The 18,324-nt window shown below is 33.2% G+C and overlaps 1 protein-coding gene across 5 annotated transcripts in view; it reads left to right on the forward strand.

The window, feature by feature from the left end:
* Positions 1-18,324, forward strand: part of LOC126884592 (GATOR complex protein Iml1) — a 196,087-nt gene that overhangs the window by 97,887 nt on the left and 79,876 nt on the right. For all 5 annotated transcript variants that reach the window (XM_050650584.1, XM_050650586.1, XM_050650587.1 and 2 more), the window contains one exon: positions 16,273-16,454. In XM_050650584.1, the coding sequence (XP_050506541.1) occupies positions 16,273-16,454 (182 nt within the window). The remainder of the gene's footprint in view (positions 1-16,272; positions 16,455-18,324) is intronic.

Below are 18,324 nucleotides of genomic sequence, written 5' to 3' on the forward strand. Positions count from 1 at the left end.
CTTAATATTCCAGTCCGACAAATGGGTTTTCTGTACGTACGTAATTGTGGACGGTGTATTAAGAGAGGAAGAGTTTGGCAGTTGGGGTGTTTCGGGCAAAGGGTTGCTGGACGGAGCAGAAGCATAAGAAAGGCCTACCTGTGATGTACGAGAGTTTCGACGATAATTGGCTTCTACTACTAAGCATGACATTCGTAATTTAGCCAAACTGTCTGATGCCGAAGAATTATCGAGTGGGATTACGACCAAACCTATCCGGTGATGAATGTGGGATAGACGAGATGTGACAGTACGGGAAGATACGTCGGTACTTCCTTCAGTGATTTGTTTAATCAAATTTTTAGCATCAGAAATAGAATTCTCGATGCTTTGTAGTTCGTCCTCAAATTTCTGCAGTGAGCCTAATTTGTCAGTACCAATTATAGGAGTACTGTTTTCGATAAGTAGGTCTAGGACACTACGCTTATCTTCTAGAGGAGTGTCCAGTGGTGCAGTACCTCTAATACACAACTCATAATCTACTTGCTCTTCAAGTAAATCGTCAACAAAAAGGGATGCCATTGTTCAACTGGAGTATCCGGAACAGAAAACTGAATATTAATGGAGACTTATGAGCACACACCGCAGAACTATGAAGCTATACTAACTATAAGTAACTATACTAACTATAAATAGGCTAAACTATACTAAGATAACGAGAACAAACGACATACAAAACTGATATCTAGAAGTACGAGACGAAATAAATAAAACAACGGAAGGTGACATGAACGTAATAACTAAATACTCACACACTAAACTCGTAGGCAAAAAAAATAAAAATAGATCAAGGTAGACAAAGAGAAGAAAATAAAGCCCCACATATGGGCGTCATTTATGTGCGGCAACCTTGGGTGCCTATAAAGTGGCAACAGCCTGAAGATGCCGACATATATGAAATACTGCACCGTTGCTCTTTGAAGTTTTCGGAGGGGTCGGGGTCGATAAAAAAAACGAAGAAGAAAATTGAAATGAAAACGAAGAAGAAAACGAAAAGTTGGACGCCAACCTACATACGTAGGATTTTACCTTACCTTACCTTACCTTATAGATACACCTTAAACCGGAACTAAATGAGTGTTAAAAATTAACTTTTGTAGTGATTATAAAAAAATTTAAATGTAATAAAAAAATGAAAATCGTAAAGAAACGAAAATTTTAAGCATTTATTCTACGTTAAGTTGCACAATAATACAAAAATGGACAAAACATATTCGCAATGCCAATTCAGTACAAGTCAGTTCTGTTAGTCGCCGGCACTGGAATTGACTATGCATTAACCAAAATTATATTAAACGTAAATATAAACCTACAAGAAAAAAAACACAAAGCCGTAAAAATATAAAATGTAAAAATATAAAATGTAAAAAAAATATAAAACCTAGAGATACTGTATCTATTGGTATGGAAATTACTACTTAATCTTACCTTCGCAAAAGCACATTGTGCACCTGTTATTTTTGTAAAAAAATGAATTTAAAAAAAATAAAAATTAAAACTGGAAAACTAGAAAAATGGCAGCACTGTAGGTTTTATTGAAAGATGCTGAGCTCAACAAATTCCCGATAGTTAATATTAAAATATACCTTAGCTAAATACATATACGATATCTCATTTCTTTATTTGTAGAATTAAGCATAAAAAAGGGAAAGTTAATTTGGTCACTACTGGACAAAAAATTAAAAAAAATTAGGACAGTCCATGTATCCTGACAAAGTCGGCTATTACACGAATCTGTCTTTAAAGAAAACACTCTTATCTGTCGAAGTAGGTACTTGAACATTCGAGAGTCAGATTAATTGGTCACCACTGGACAAAAAAATTAGGACAGTCTATGTATCCTGACAAAGTCGGCTATTACACGAATCTGTCTTTTAAAAAAAACATTCTTATCTGTCGAAGTAGGTACTTGAATATTCCAGAGTCAGATTAAAATAATTTGTTACCTTAATGCAGCAACGGTACCTTACTCTGGCACAGGAAAATATCGCCAGCGGCACTATATACTCCTTTCACATCCCACCAGAACATATCCCACGAAAGGAAGGCGATAACGGGAACCAACAGAAGGGCTTTCACTAAACACAAATGGCTCAACAAATAAACAAAACACGAGTTGGCACGGTGAACTCGCAAACCACCCCTAATCACTTAAATATTTGTTTACAAATTATCTATATCATCTACCACTACAACAAACTCGATCTATTTTTGAAAATACGTAAGGATGGCCACAATAAAAACGGAAAAACTTGATTCTACCTCAACGGTACTATTCCGCCATCATCCCCAACGTAAAAAGTCTGTCCTTCTTCGCGCGTCCCTCAGGGTCGCTTTTCAAAATTATCCACCTCGCTCTGCGTGCCGAGCGCCGTCTACCTGTCAATTTCTGGGTGTATGTTGGTTGCATACCCAGTAGTGCATGTCGCATATTTTGAAGGTGTCAAAATTGCTACAGTAGGAGAGACGAAAATGCAACTGAAACTCTAAAAATCATACGAACAAGCTAAATTTTGCTGAGAATATCAATTTTGGGACCCCAAAAAGATGCAAAAAAGTTTGGTACTCCTACCCCAGGATTCCCCCTAAAACCCCCTGTGGGGGAGTACGCCTCCCATAGAAAAAATGTTTTAAACATGAAAAGTAGCTGAGATAATTTTGAACAAAAATGTTGATTCGCACTTTTTGTATGGAATGTTCAATGTTAGTTACGCGCGCGAAATCAATTTTTTAAATAAAATTTATATCAACTCGACGTTAAAAACTCGATATCTTTTGATCAGAATGTCGTATTGACAAAAATCAAAATGCGTTTTAAAGCTGAAGAGTGCAGCTTTCCTGTGCAATTTTTTGCAATTTGTCAGTAAAATTTATCACTTCCATTGACTGGTCACTATGGAATTTCCATGGTTAGAGCCTAATCTTCAAAACTTATAATATGAAATTTAAATTTTATGTTTTGGTAATAAATATGATGTATTTGGATATGCCTAAAAAACGCTGAATATAAACTTTCACATTACAAACGATCTAAAACTGCTTCCCTTACTGATACTGATTTCATAAGTCTGTTTTTCGAAACTACAACTTCAGCTACAAATTCCACCCAATGCCGTCTCCGTGAAAGCATTTTGGCGTAAGATCGTTTGTAACGTGAAAGTTTAAATTCAGCGTTTTTTAGGCATATTTCAAATGCCTCGTATTTGTTGCCAAAATTCAAAATCGAAATTTGATGTTATGTTTTTTGAAGATTAGGCTGTAACAATGGCAATTTCACAGCGAAATTTCACGGTGAAAGTCCCAATCTGAATCCGGTGATTATCATGACGATATGAACTTTAAGAATTACCAGAAGCAGCTTACGGATAAACTTCTAGTAAACTGACCTCCAAACAGCGTTACAGGATTAGGGAATGCACCATACCATAATATATGATGATAAGCATTCAACTTCTACATCTACAAAAGCAGATATGCAATTCTGGTTAGGGCAAATATAATACTTCATACAATGATAGAATACTTCGTCCAGAGTTATAAGAACTACAACCCGACTATTCCGAATAGCAGCAAGCAAAGTTAAGATAGCCATGCTGATCGCCAACATCCGGAACGGATAGTCACCGTAAGAAGAAGAGTTATACTAGTTGCTTAAAGTACATAAGGCTTAATTTGTGGGTATTGAGATATTATTTATATCTCGGATGCATTATGTAGCACAAATTTTCGACGTGAAGTAAGGTTTTAACTTTCTGTTCCTTTTGTATTATACAAGTTTAAATTTAAAATCACGCTTTAAAATTTTTGACGTGGCGACACCGCATGCTGTACAAGCATGACTACATTTTTTCTATCTCTCTTATCAAACTTTCTTTTTCTACATACGCACAGCTGACACAGCCACTTCTCGCTTGTTATACTGTACAAAAATGAGAATCTGTGTTGGTTCTTTCTACAGTTGAGTCCGCGAATCTTTACCCGTGCGTCATCATTTAAAGCATACGAAATAAGTCGATAATAAGTCGGAAATTAAAATTTACTAAACGCAACAGCAAGTGACAGTAAGTGACTTGCTGTTGCGTTTAGTAAATTTCAATTTCCGACTTATCATCGACTTATTTCGTATGCTTTAAATGATGACGCACGGGTAAAGATTCGCGGACTCAACTGTAGATGACGGTATGGTACTTCTCTTATAATAATATATAACGTGACGCATCCAGCAAATGTCTATTTTTGGATATCATTAAAATTTCTTCTTTCGTCAAATTTAAAATTTCTTCTAAATTGATTGTATAAGTATTGTTATAATACTTGGCACGTTGGAGAACGATTCTATTTCTGAGAAATGTACCAAATCTATAATCGATTTATTTAGTACCTACAATTCCCAAAGCAATAATGAACTCTCTATTTGGCGCTTTTATTTAACTCTTAGAGGGCAAAAGTAACTACAATATTGAAATTCTTGCAGAAAATCTAATTCAAAATACTAAAATCTACCTGTACTTGAGATGACCTACTTGAAATCAGTGACAGAGGTGTCAATGTTAAAACAGGTAAAAAGAAGTCATGAAATGTAATATCTACCACCACGCTAATAGTCTTGACTAAAAACCTGTCTAATAATCTTGAAATATTCCTACACTGGGGTGCAAAATTAACCGGACACCTTAAAAATCGGTCATTTTTGATGTCTCAAATTTCCTAAACCTGTTGTCCGATTTAAGTGATTTTTTTACCATGTTATAGCCTTATTCATTAACAATATCGCTGTAATAAATTGTTGCTAGACAGGTAAACTGTCATTGTATAACGGGTGTACCAATGAAACTGTGTTTTTTTCTCAAACTTCGCAACACCTTGTAGAATATTCTGGCATTTATAAAATACTAAAATTAAAACCCAACTATAGCCACAGATTTTCTTAACATTCTGTTTTTTTATTCATTCGCTTATGTTGGATAATAAAAAAGTTAGGCACTTTAACAACTACCCCTGTTTTTCGTCAATACAGGGTGTTTTTCAATAAGTACGGCAAACTTCAAGAGGTAATTTTACATGAAAAAAAATGACAGTTTGCTTTATAAACCTAGTCCGCAAATGCTTCGTTTCTGAGATAGAGGTTGTTGAAATTTTTCTTACAAACTGACGATTTATTTATTGCTTTAAAACCGGTTGGGATATTCAAATGAAATTTGGTGGCTATTAAGACGTAGTTATTGTACGTTTTTTGACATACAAGTAAGCATTTAATATTCACCATTGGCGTACATACGGGTAATATGACCCATAAAAACATGGCTAGTTGTTAAAGTACCTAACTTTTTTATGGTCTAATGTAAGCGAATGAATCAAAAAACAAAATGTTGAGAAAACATGGGGCTATGGTTGAATTTTAATAATTTCAGTATTTTATAAATTTGTTTAGATAAAAAATAAACAAATTTATAAAATCTAAACAAATGGTACAGAACAATTCTAACCTGGAGACCATACCAACACAAAAAACCCAGAAGCAGACCTCCTATGAAATGGACAGATGATCTGAAACGAACTGCCCGGAAAAATTGGCTACAAGTGGCGTACAACAAAAAACAGTGGAAAGGAAGACTTGAAGAGGCTTATGTTCAGATGTGGACGTGAATGGCTAGACGAAGAAGATTTTATAAATGCTAGAATATTCCACAGGGTGAGGCGAACTTTGAGAAAAAAAACACAGTTTGATTCAATACTTTTACAGCGATATTGCTAAACAATAAGGCTATAATATATTAAAAAAATCACTAAAATACAGATCCAAATTATTAATATCTTAGTATATGACAGTATTCTATAAACCAGTGGTTCCCAAATTGTGGGTCGCAACCCCCTGGGGAGTTTGAGTAACACTGTGTTAGACAATGGTATGGTTCCATAGTAGAATTATTTCGCGCAGCGGTGGATAGAGAAAGGTTTCAAGAAATTTTAAACATGATGACGGCCAATGATGATGATGATGATGTCTGAATAGGGACACGGCACCTAAAGAAGAATATATTGGACTGAGGGAGTTATTTATTGTGCTTCGATATTTAATTAAAGATACTGTTTAAAGTAGGAAGAATTGAAATTAGATGTTTAATTAATTAAATCGTGAGCAGTGGCATAAAATATAGAATTGTAAATGTGAAAGACATCGACTAAAAAATATTAAATAAGAGAAAGAATACTAAATACTTTTCCAAACACATACTATAAAATTGTTTCTTATGAAATCTAATAGACAAATAATAGTATTACAATTACTAATTATTTTAAATACATATGTATTTATAGATAGGTGTTTTAAGCAATTCCGACATAATAAAATGTTGTAGTTATTTTTAACACTTCCTTATATAGTCTTTCTAGAGTTAAAGAGAGTAAATATATCTTCGTACTATTGATATTTGTATCAATTATTTATCCTAATAGAGAACTATAAACTTTAAATACAGTCGGAAAAATGAAAGAATACCCATGAACGAACATATAAAACACGCTGTATTTTCCTGTCACCGTGTCACACAAAAAATTGCCCAGCGCGAGTACATGTAATAATCATTGTTACATGTACTTGCACTGGACAATTTTCTGCGTATACAGCGTGTTTTATATGTTCGTTCATGGGTATTCTTTCATTTTTCTTACTGTATTCATATTGTTCAGTGCAAATAGCTAAAAATCTACAACTGGCAAAAAAATCTCCAAATTCTAAATTATAGAGTAGTTCTCCACTGTAGACCTGTACCTATTGTATTAAATAACCTTAACCCACCCTTCTTCTATCTATCACATTTAAATTTAGTTTATTTTTCGCACCCTCGCATCTCCTTGCACTTACAAACTAGTAAATGGTCGCTTTTGCTTTATATCAGAAACTTTTAAAATAGATAAGAGATATAATATAATACATATTATTGATGTAATAATTCACACAGTATTTTTTGTCTATTCAAGAAGTTGCTTCTCAAAAAATAGAACTTTTATGAGGCTGATTTATCTTACGACGGGGCGTGGAACAATAGACGGCGCACGTCCCGTTTGTCGCCCCGGTCCGTTGTACTATAAACTAGCCAATGCTTTTCATGTCACACGATTCTTCAATGTGCCCCGTAAGACAGCCGTGCCGTCGACGCCCCGTCTTAAGATAAATCAGCCTTTAGTATAACATTCATGTAGGTTAGTCCGTAGAGTAGAGTTTATTTTTGATTAGTTGTGGAAAGCTTAGTGAATATAATAATTTATAAAGTATTAAATTTTGATAAGCAGTTAATTAAATGTGATTAGCGTAATGTGAACACTATAATAAAATTTAAAATATTTTGATTCTTGGAAAATAAATAGGAATTTCTTCATATTCTCTCCCTCCAATCTTATGACTTTCAGGGCATCGGAGACTTATTCGTATTTGACTTCTATCCATCTCCCCCTGTATTTCGACAATTCTTTCATCTGTTGATATATTCATTCATTGTCGCTCCGTATATCTATGACAGAGGTTCCCAACCAATGTGCCGCGGCACACTGGTGTGCACTGAAGTCCCTGTAGGTGTACCGCGAAATTTTACCGTCTTTTTTACTAGTATTTACTTTTTTAATTCGCCGTAATAATAACTTTTACTGACTATTTTTCATTGAATAAAACTTCTGTTCTGCGCTTGTCTGCTGTTTCAATAGTTCAACACGCGACCAAAAGAATGCGGTAGCAGCAGTACCGTATGCAGACGTGTGTTAGTTCGACATATTACCGCTTGTGGCGATAGCGTTTGAAGACACCCAATTGTGCCGTGGCTGAACGAGTTTTTAAGTTAGTGTGCCTCAAGCTAAAAAAGTTGAGAACCGCTGATCTATGATCTCATGTACAAATACATCACCTTATAAATGAAATATGGCAAATAGAAGAAATTCCAATAGAATGGCGTGAGGTGCGAAGTACTCGTCCACAAAAAGGAAGATAAACATGTATATGAGAACTATAGAAGAATATCATTAATTCATACAACCTACAAAGTCACGTCGATGATTCTACTGAGAAGGTTAATTTCGTACGCAGAAGAAATAATAGTTGATTACCAGTCTGGCTTCCGGTCGGGAAGGTCAACAATACACCAGAATCTTTATCTTGCGCTAAATTTTAGAAAAGAGGAATACAGCAAAGCTGTACATCAAATTTTTGTAGATTTTAAACAAGCGCATGACTCCGTAAACGGGGCTTTACTATGGATGTTAATGGTGGAAATGGGAGTGCCTAAAAAGATGGTAGCCTTGGCCAAGATGTGTATGCAGGATTCATGTGCATGTATCAGAATTGGCAGCTCTACATGAGCTTCAAATAGAAACGGGTCTAACACAAGGCGATCCACTTTCCCTTGTGTTATTTAACTTCGCTTTAGAACACGCATGCTCAACCCTGTTTGGAGGTCTGGCGATAATATTGCAAGGACAAAGATCAATAATCCAGTCAAATGCCATAGCTGTTCTATTCTACGGATGTGAAACCTGGAAAGTGACAAAAACCCTTACAGGCAGGTCTTTATTAACAAATGTGTATAAGGAATTGTTCGTATTTTCTGGCCAAACATCATCAGAAACGAAGATCTACTACGCCTGACCCAACAAAAGAGGGTAGAAAAAGAAATAAAGTCCAGAAAGAGGGGTTGGATCAGTCACACATTCCGAAAAAATAGTTCTAGTATTCCAAAGACTGCCCTAAAGTGGAATCCCCAAGGAAAAAAAAGAAGCCGCCCAGCACAAATTTGGAGAAGATCCATGCCTGGACGAGATAAAAGGTCAAGGAAAGTATTAGAATGAGGTGAAGGCCTTAGCGCAAAATAGAACCCTATGGCGCGTTTTCACTGAAGCTCTATATGCTCTACTTACGAGTTCAAGAACATTAAAAAGTACAATAGCCTAATAAAATAAAAAAAAATCAAAATTTTATTCCATACAGTTTGGAACAAATTTTGTATCAAAGTTTAAGTGAATATAAAAGATATTTTCAAAAAAATATCCAAATCATATGAGGGGATCATTGTTTAAATAAAATTAAACAGGGGTCATTTTTGCACAATATTTACTCTTTTAACTGCTGATGTAATTTATATTTTAATGAAAGTCTTTAGGATTTTTTTCTGCAAAGTTGAAGGATCTTTCACCCAAGACTTACTAGATTAAATTTGACCCCCTATTTAAATATTCTTTATTTAAATAATTATATATAAAATTTAAAAATCAAATTTGCAAAAATTATTATTTTTGTTGTAAATAAGCATTCTAAATTATTTTATTTTACTGGAGAAGTTGCGCTATATTACCAGTATTAAGCAAAAAAAAATTTATTGAAAAATATTTAATAATTTGTGAGGTATTTAATTTGTTTATTAAATGTTACTATATTTTCAATTGCAAAAACACGGTTGTTGCCAAAAGAATATAAATCTGTTTAAGGTCTCATTACTTTTATTTTTATGTATATTTTCGACAAATGTATCGATACATTCAAATTTCAATTAAACTCCCCTTTAAAATGGCATTTGAAAATTGTTGAAAATTTGAAAATTGTAACGCAATAAGGAGCCATATTTTGTTTGAGTGATTTTGGTTAAATTTTAATATTTTGAGGTCTAGAATCTACAACTCAGAGATTTGGCCATTCTTAATGAAACACCCTGTGTAAGAAAAACTATGTTTTTTAATAATGTAGACTCCCCACTGACCAGTGGTCAATTCTTTAATAAATTAAGTAGGATAAAAGTACGATAGGTAACATTAAGTATGTATAGGAAAATATATTGTAAAATGGTGTATCGGCGAATGAGCCTTAAAGGGCTCGTAGTCATATAAGTTCAAGGAAAAAAAAAGAAGAAGAAAAAATGACAAAAAAATTGTTAATTATTGAAAAATTCCCAGGAACCCAATTATCGAAACGGCATTTCAAAATGTTTAATCCCCGCGACGTTATTAAAAAAACAAATTATAAACAAATGAGAACAATTTTCAAATGCCATTTTAGAGGGGAGTTTAATTGAAATTTGAATTTGTCGATACATTTATTAAAAATATACATAAACATAAAAGTAATGCGATCTTACACAGATTTATATTCTTTTGGTAACAACCGAGCTTTTGCAATTGAAAATATAGTAACATTTAATAACCAAATTAAATATCTCATACATTATTAAATATTTTTCAACCATTTTTTTTGGTTAATACTGGTAATATGGCGCAACTTCTCCTGTAAAATAAAATAATTTATAATGCTTATTTAAAACACAAATAATAATTTTTTGCAAATTTGATTTTTAAATTTTATATATAATTATTTAAATAAATCGGGGGTCAAATTTAATTTAGTAAGTCTTTGGGGAAAGATTTGTCCTTCAGCTTTGCAGAAAAAAATTCTAAAGACCTTAATTACAATATAAATTACCTCAGCAATTAAAAAAGTAAATATTGTGCAAAAATGAACCCTTTTTAATTATTTAAACAATGATTTCCTCATATGATTTGGATACTTTTTTGAAAATATCTTTTATACTCACCTAAACTTTGATATAAAATTTGTTAAAACCTGTATGAATTTACATTTTGATTTACACGTAGTGTAATCTTATTTTACTAGACTACAACCAAAATTAAGAAATAGCTTAACTGCCAGGTAGCGAAGGTACTGTTAGCTTTTGGGCCAGGAAAATTGGCCTTAGGGTTCACGAAGAGAAGACCAAGTACGTGGTAGTTACCAAAAATCAAAGACTAAGAATTAGACAAAACATTTCCATAAATGAATACAATTTACAAGTTGTCATAAAATTCAAAAACTTGTGAGCAGTGATAACAGCTGTAAAAAGTTATGAAAAAGATATAGCAGCCAAAATTGGTCTCAAAGATAACTAAAACAAAGGTGTATGAAACTATAGTTCGCCCCATAATAACGTATGGAAGTTAGACGTGTACACCGAACCAGTGTGAAACGACAAAATTATCTTCTTAGAATAGAAGATCCTTTGGTCGATCTTTGGGCCGTATCGAGACGAGATAACAGGAGAGTGGAGTTGAAGGGCCAAGAAATAAGAAGAAAGAAGATGTCTTATGATCTCGTCTATTCATTTTTCGTCGGTATTCCCTTTGCTCTTTTACAACATATTTTGGATTTTAACACCCGCTTTGTAAATTTCCTTGGTCCATTCTATTGATATGTTGATAGCAGTTTAGCGACGAAAGTCGTGGATACACAATTAGAGCAGTCAATGAGAGCAAGAACAGGTTATTACCTCCGAATTCTATCCTACTCTATGGATTTTAATGACATTTTAGGAAGAGCCTGAAAATATCTCCAGTCAAAGTCTACCCTATGCCGATGTGTGCTTTTGTCTTGGGGGCGGTTCCCACCCCTTCTCGGGGGTGGAAAATTTTTTGGTTAAACAACTACGGAAGTTGATAGAGAACCTAATTCTAAGCAAAAGTTGTTCTATAATTTTTTTTCGAAAACTCAATACTTTTTGAGTTATTCGTGGTTAAAAATTGGCCATTTTCATTGAAATATAACACCTTTTCAAACGGTTTTTTGCGAATACCTTAAAAACAATGCATCTAACTAAAAAAATTATATAAAACATTTTTGTAGCTCATAATAAAACAAAGAGATTCGTTCCTTCTCCAATCTTTTAGTTATAACACAAAAAGAGATATGGTAGGTAAAAAGAGTTTGTTTTTTTGGTGCATGCTCAAATCAGTGTATTCAACTTGAAATAACAGAGAAACGGTCGATTTTAGTTGTATAGAGGAGAAGGTGGGAATACGGCCCCCTAATTTGTTTTTCGACTAGAGATTATAAACAATCAACATTTTTAAATTTAAATTTTCGTCCTCATAACTATTAGTTTAATACTAATACAGTATTATTAAAAAAAATTAAAAAAATCAAGATCTAACATATAAAAAAAATATTCTTATCAGTATCTACGATACTGTGAAAAACAAAAACGTCACTCTATTTGGCCCCCCAGGAGGCCATATTAAAGGAATACAAAAATCTATCGGCAGAAATCGCAGATATAATGTTCAGTTTCTGCACCGGCACATTCATTGTGTGCCCACAAAAGACAGCTCTGACACTGTATGTAAGTCTCCCCTCTGCTATTACTTGAATAAGACTCCTCGCAAAAGATGCACACGGCGTCGTCGTTATCAGGAATTGAACCCTGTGAACTTAGTTCGGAATCTGTATCCTCTTCAATATTGGAAAGATCACTTTCTTCGGTGTCAGAATCTTCGACATTTTGCAATAGATACAATTGTTTTTGATATTTTGTTTATAATGTAACTATTTATTTAATATGGCCCCCTCAATGTGTATGTAATATGGACCCGGGTCCATAATACATACACATTCAGGGGGCCATATTAAATAAATAGTTACATTATAAACAAAATATCAAAAACAATTGTATCTATTGCAAAATGTTCATAGGTACTTTTAAAAGTCGATATGCAATGGTTTTTCTACACACTAATCAGAGAAAGATAATGTTTATAACTGGTTTCTTAGAAAAAACAACATAAACACAAGAACGGCAAAAAGTTTTGTTAAGCACGTGAATGAAGCGAGCTTTGTAAGTCGACTAAAGGCTAAGCGCGGTAATTCTTGAGTCCTGACATGTTTCGATAGATAAAGATAGATGTAGTATCAAGTGTAAATCAACAATGGCATTGGCGGAAGTGACAAATTCACTCGGGGGCCGATTTACCAGCAGGGGCCATATTCCCACCTTCTCCTCTAATGCTACCAATACCTTTTATTGTGCTTGAAAAGTCCTTTGAAATAAGCAATATTAAATGTCGATTACATTCAAACTAAGCGAGATATGCTGCAAAAAATTGATGACTAACGAATTTTAAGAAAAAAATTGAGAAGCATATTTAACCCCTCATCCTCAAGAATTTAAAAACATCGTTTTCCTTCTACAATACATTTTACTACAGTGTTATTTTTATGTTCAAAAAGTTGAGCGGGTTTAAAATGAATGGTTTTTGAAAAAAATAAGATCAAATTATAGAGCGCATATTTAAATTTTCTTAAAAATCTTCCTTTTTCTCCATGTAACTTGAAAATGATAAGAGATACTAGATGAAGTAGTTTTCAATCATAATAGCAATATTAATAATATTTAAAAATATTAAAATATTACTAAAAGATTTTTAAATTGAAAACTTATTGGTCCGTTTTCTTGGTAACACCTCCAAGGCTTCTAAAATTTGCAAGCCAGATGGATGCTGAAGCGAAGAAGACAAGAGGGAATTCAAAAAACTTACAATTCACGACCCCGTCTGTTCAGCTGGTAAATTCCAACAGAAAATGGACCTAGTTACTCAAAGAAGTAACGACCAATATAAAAATAAAATAAAAATTCCATTTTTATTCAGTTGCAATGCGAAGGCAAAACAATCTTATTTTTCACTTAGAATACGGAGCGCAGTGCCAGCACTCTGAATCGACGATTTTCGACTCTTTTTGGAGTCTCATCGGAGAAAACGTAGGCCTGCTGCTCCATACCCTAAGTGGCCAACACCGACAGTTTATCCCCCACATCGCAACTGACGTAAATGGACTAGGTGACTAGCGTCATCTGGCAATTTAAAGATGAAGTAGTTTTCAATCCTAATAGCAATATTAATAATATTTAAAAATATTAAAATATTACTAAAAGATTTTTAAATTGAAAACTTATTGGTCCGTTTTCTTGGTAACACCTCCAAGGCTTCTAAAATTTGCAAGCCAGATGGATGCTGAAGCGAAGAAGACAAGAGGGAATTCAAAAAACTTACAATTCACGACCCCGTCTGTTCAGCTGGTAAATTCCAACAGAAAATGGACCTAGTTACTCAAAGAAGTAACGACCAATATAAAAATAAAATAAAAATTCCATTTTTATTCAGTTGCAATGCGAAGGCAAAACAATCTTATTTTTCACTTAGATTACGGAGCGCAGAGCGCACTCTGAATCGACGATTTTCGACTCTTTTGGAGTCTCATCGGAGAGAACTTAGGCCTGCTGCTCCATACCCTAAGTGGCCAACACCGAGAGTTTATCCCCCCGAGAGTTTTCAATTTAATAATATTTTAGTAATATTTTAATATTTTTCATCATCATCAATGGTGCTACAGCCCTATGAAAGAGCCTCGACCTTCCCAAGTCTATTACGCCAGTCAGTCCTATCCATTGCCAACCGTTGCCAGTTTGCTGCGCCTATTTTTCTTCCATCCTCATCTACACCATCTTTCCATCTAAGTTTTGGCCTACCCCTATTTCTACTTCCCTAATATTTTTAAATATTATTAATATTGCTATTAGGATTGAAAACTACTTCATCTTTCAATTGCCAGATGACGCTAGTCACCTAGTCCATTTACGTCAGTTGCGATGTGGGGGATAAACTCTCGGTGTTGGCCACTTAGGGTATGGAGCAGCAGGCCTACGTTCTCTCCGATGAGACTCCAAAAAGAGTCGAAAATCGTCGATTCAGAGTGCTGGCACTGCGCTCCGTATTCTAAGTGAAAAATAAGATTGTTTTGCCTTGGCATTGCAACTGAATAAAAATGGAATTTTTATTTTATTTTTGATAAGAGATACTGTTATAAAAAATAAAATCAAAATGTTTATCTAGAAGAAACCTACATTTTTGTATGGCATCTTTTTTGGCATCTCTTATCATTTTCGAGTTACACGGAGAAATAGGAAGATTTTTAAGAAAATTTAAAAATGCGCTCAATAATTTGATCTTATTTTTTTCAAAAATCATTTATTTTAAACTCGCCCAACTTTTTAAACATAAAAAGAACACTATAGTAAAATGTATTGTAAAAAAGGAAAATGATGCATTTAAATTCTTGTGGATGAGGGGTTAAATATACTTCTCATTTTTTTCTTAAAATACGTTAGTCATCAAATTTTTTACAGTTTTTCTCGCATAGTTTGAGTGTAATCGACATTTAATAGTGCTTATTTTAAAGGTCTTTTCAAGCACGACAAAAGTTATTGGTAGCATTATACACCTGAAATCGACCGTTTCTCTGTTATTTCAAATACACTGATTTGAGCACGCACCAAGAAAACAAGTTTTTTGCACTTACCATATCTATTTTTGTGTTATAACTAGAAGATTCATAAAGGAAAGAATCTCTTTGTTATTTTATAAGCTACAAAAATGTTTTATATGGTTTTTTTAGTTAGATGCATAGTTTTTAAGGTATTCGCAAAAAACCGTTTGAAAAGGTGTTATGTTTCAATGAAAATGGCCAATTTTCAACCAGGAATAACTCAAAAAGTATTGAGTTTTCGAAAAAAAAAAATTATAGAACAGTTTTTGCTTAGTATTAGGTTCTCTAGCAACTTCCGTAGTTATTTAAGCAAAAACTTTTCCACCCCCGAGAAGGTGTGGAAACCGCCCCCAAGACAAAAGCACACATCGGCATAGGGTAGACTTTGTTTCTTGGGCTATTCCCTACTTACTGTGAAAATATCACGTAAATCGATATAGTAGGATGGAATTCGGAGCCACATACCCTCATTGACTGCCCTAAATCGCAGGGAGTGGTTTACGTGCTTGTCTAACTAGCAGCTGTAAACAGAATACAAATAGTCATGAAGATACCCAACCTTTGAAAAAGCCGACACCTTTACAAAAATTACTCTTTTCCTGTTGTTCTGAAGCTATTTCCTTGTGACATTTTTATAAGCAACTATATTGATTGGGAGATAAGCCTATATAATATTATATATTATACTCTTTTCCTATTATTTCAATCTATTTTGTATTCATTCCGTTTTGTTCTTCCTTCGTATTTATACATATTTTGCTTTTCCAGTTTTACAGTTTTCAGATTAAATTTATTTAAAAGTTTTGATGTTAGAAACATGCAAAATAAAATATTTCTTTCCCATGAATGTTGAGCATTGAGATTTGAGCCATTGTTGTATATTAAGACCTTTAATTTCGTCACTTTCTCCCAAGAGTCTCTTAGGTTTGTTTAAAAAACATATTTTGATATGCTAATTGCCGAATGAAAGTCATCCCTGACATGTCCAATATTCAAATTCAAACTCATAAAATATCTTTATAAATTGTTATTATGTATCCTTAGACTTTCCAGAATCAATATCAATTGTGAATGTTAGTTAGCTAAATATATTTTTATTTTTTGATTAGGGGTAGACTGGAAGTCATTAACAATACCTGCGTGTCTTCCAATCACCACGGATTATTTTCCAGATAGGAGGGCTTTAAATCTAGACTATGTGGTGTCCCTTTACAGTCTGTTGCCTGACAGTGTTAATGCGGACTTCGTTCAGCAACGATCATCGTATAAAAGGCCGTTGACTACAGTAGAGGTGAAAACACTTAATAATAACACGGTTGATCACGATAATGTATTTTAAGTATTTAAGTTTGTCGAGTAGTACACCAAGATATTTGAAAGAAATAGCGCAGTTTTATACAGTATGATACAAAAGTAAGGAATAAATGCAATATTGCAGAAACAGACGATTTAACAAAATCTTAAAACACGTCATTTTAGGTTTTGAATGGCCATCAATTGCTATATATGTGTTGGACATTACTAGGCTAGCGGAATTATGAATTTTTCAAAGGAAAAGGTGCGGATTTGTGCATTGCAAAATTTAATCGCAAAAGTTGAGTGACGTAATTTAAAATTTAGCCTTTTAATCACGTTTATGTTAAAATAGAGAGTACAAAGAAGTTTTCTGGAAAATTTTAGATCAAAATGTTTTATAGAAAACAAATAGTGCAACTTTTATTATCGACATTAGAAATCCCCAATATAACGGTTATTTTTCGAGATACTGACCATGGGTGAACGGTTAATTTTGGTCTTAGATTATGTTTTTGACGGTGCTGAAAACGAAAATGAAGTTTATTTTAACTTTTAGGTGGGGCAATATTGTCAAAATCCCAATTTTGCCCTAAAAATAAAAAAAAAAGTGAAATCACGTTTTTTTGCGTTTAACTCGGTTCTTTTCTAAGGTTTGTACACTATATGTTGCTCACTTTTTTTCAAGACAATGGTATCTGTTTTAAGCTTATAGTCTTATTCTAGTAAGAGTTATTAATTTTTTAAACTACAAGGTGAAGATTCGTGAATTGCAAAGTTTAATCGCAAAAGTTGAGTGGCAAAATTTGAAATTTATCTTATTAATTACGTTTTTCTACAACCGTGTTAAAAATGCAATTTTTAGCACTCCATACGAGCGTTAAAAATGCTACTTTAAGGCACTAGTGCTTTAAAATATTTTTAAGGCACTGTAGTTCGTATTGACCGTATAGGCAATTTTGATGTAATGTCAAAAAAAATATAAAAATGGAATGTCAGTCAAGTTCAAGTAAAAGTTTTTGTAGATATTGTCCTGTAATTACGTTTGTAGAAAAAATATTGTATGATATGCGTGTTAAAAAGTACATTTTTAAGGCACTCATGTGAATTGCAGAACTCGCTATCGGTCATTCTGCAAACTTTCACATGCGTGCCTTAAACGTGTACTTTTAACACTTATATCATAAATAACTATTATGTTAAAACATAGAGTACAAAGAAGTTTTCTGGAAAGTTTTAGTTACAAATGTTGTATAGAAAAAAAATGGCGCAACATTTAATATAGACGTTATACATCCCCAAAAATAACACTTATTTTTCGAGATACTGACCATGGGCGGTGAATGGCTAATTTTGGTCTTATTTTATGTTTTCGATGGTGCTGACAATGAAAAAGAGGTTTATTTTGAATTTTATGTGAGGGGACATTGTCAAAATCGCAATTTTAACCTAAAAATGAAAAAAAAATCAAGTCACGTCTTTTATTCTTATTTTATGTTTTCGATGGTGCTGACAATGAAAAAGAGGTTTATTTTGAATTTTATGTGAGGGGACATTGTCAAAATCGCAATTTTAACCTAAAAATGAAAAAAAAATCAAGTCACGAATTTTTACGTTTAACTCGCTACAACTCTGTTCCATTTTAATATTTTTTTCTGAAATTTTTACAGCATATATTTCTCACATTTGTGAAGACTATGAGAGCAACTGTAGTCTTGCAGTATTTTTTCTTCATAAAAGTTATGAATTTTAAAAAATCAAAGGTGCATATTCGTGAATTGCAAAGTTAAATCGCAAAAATTAAGTGACTAAATTTAAAATTTATCTATTTGATTACGTTTATGTTAAACCATAGAGTTCAAATAAGT

This window comes from Diabrotica virgifera, chromosome 5, assembly GCF_917563875.1.
Source record: "Diabrotica virgifera virgifera chromosome 5, PGI_DIABVI_V3a".
NCBI classification, from domain to species: Eukaryota; Metazoa; Arthropoda; class Insecta; order Coleoptera; family Chrysomelidae; genus Diabrotica; species Diabrotica virgifera.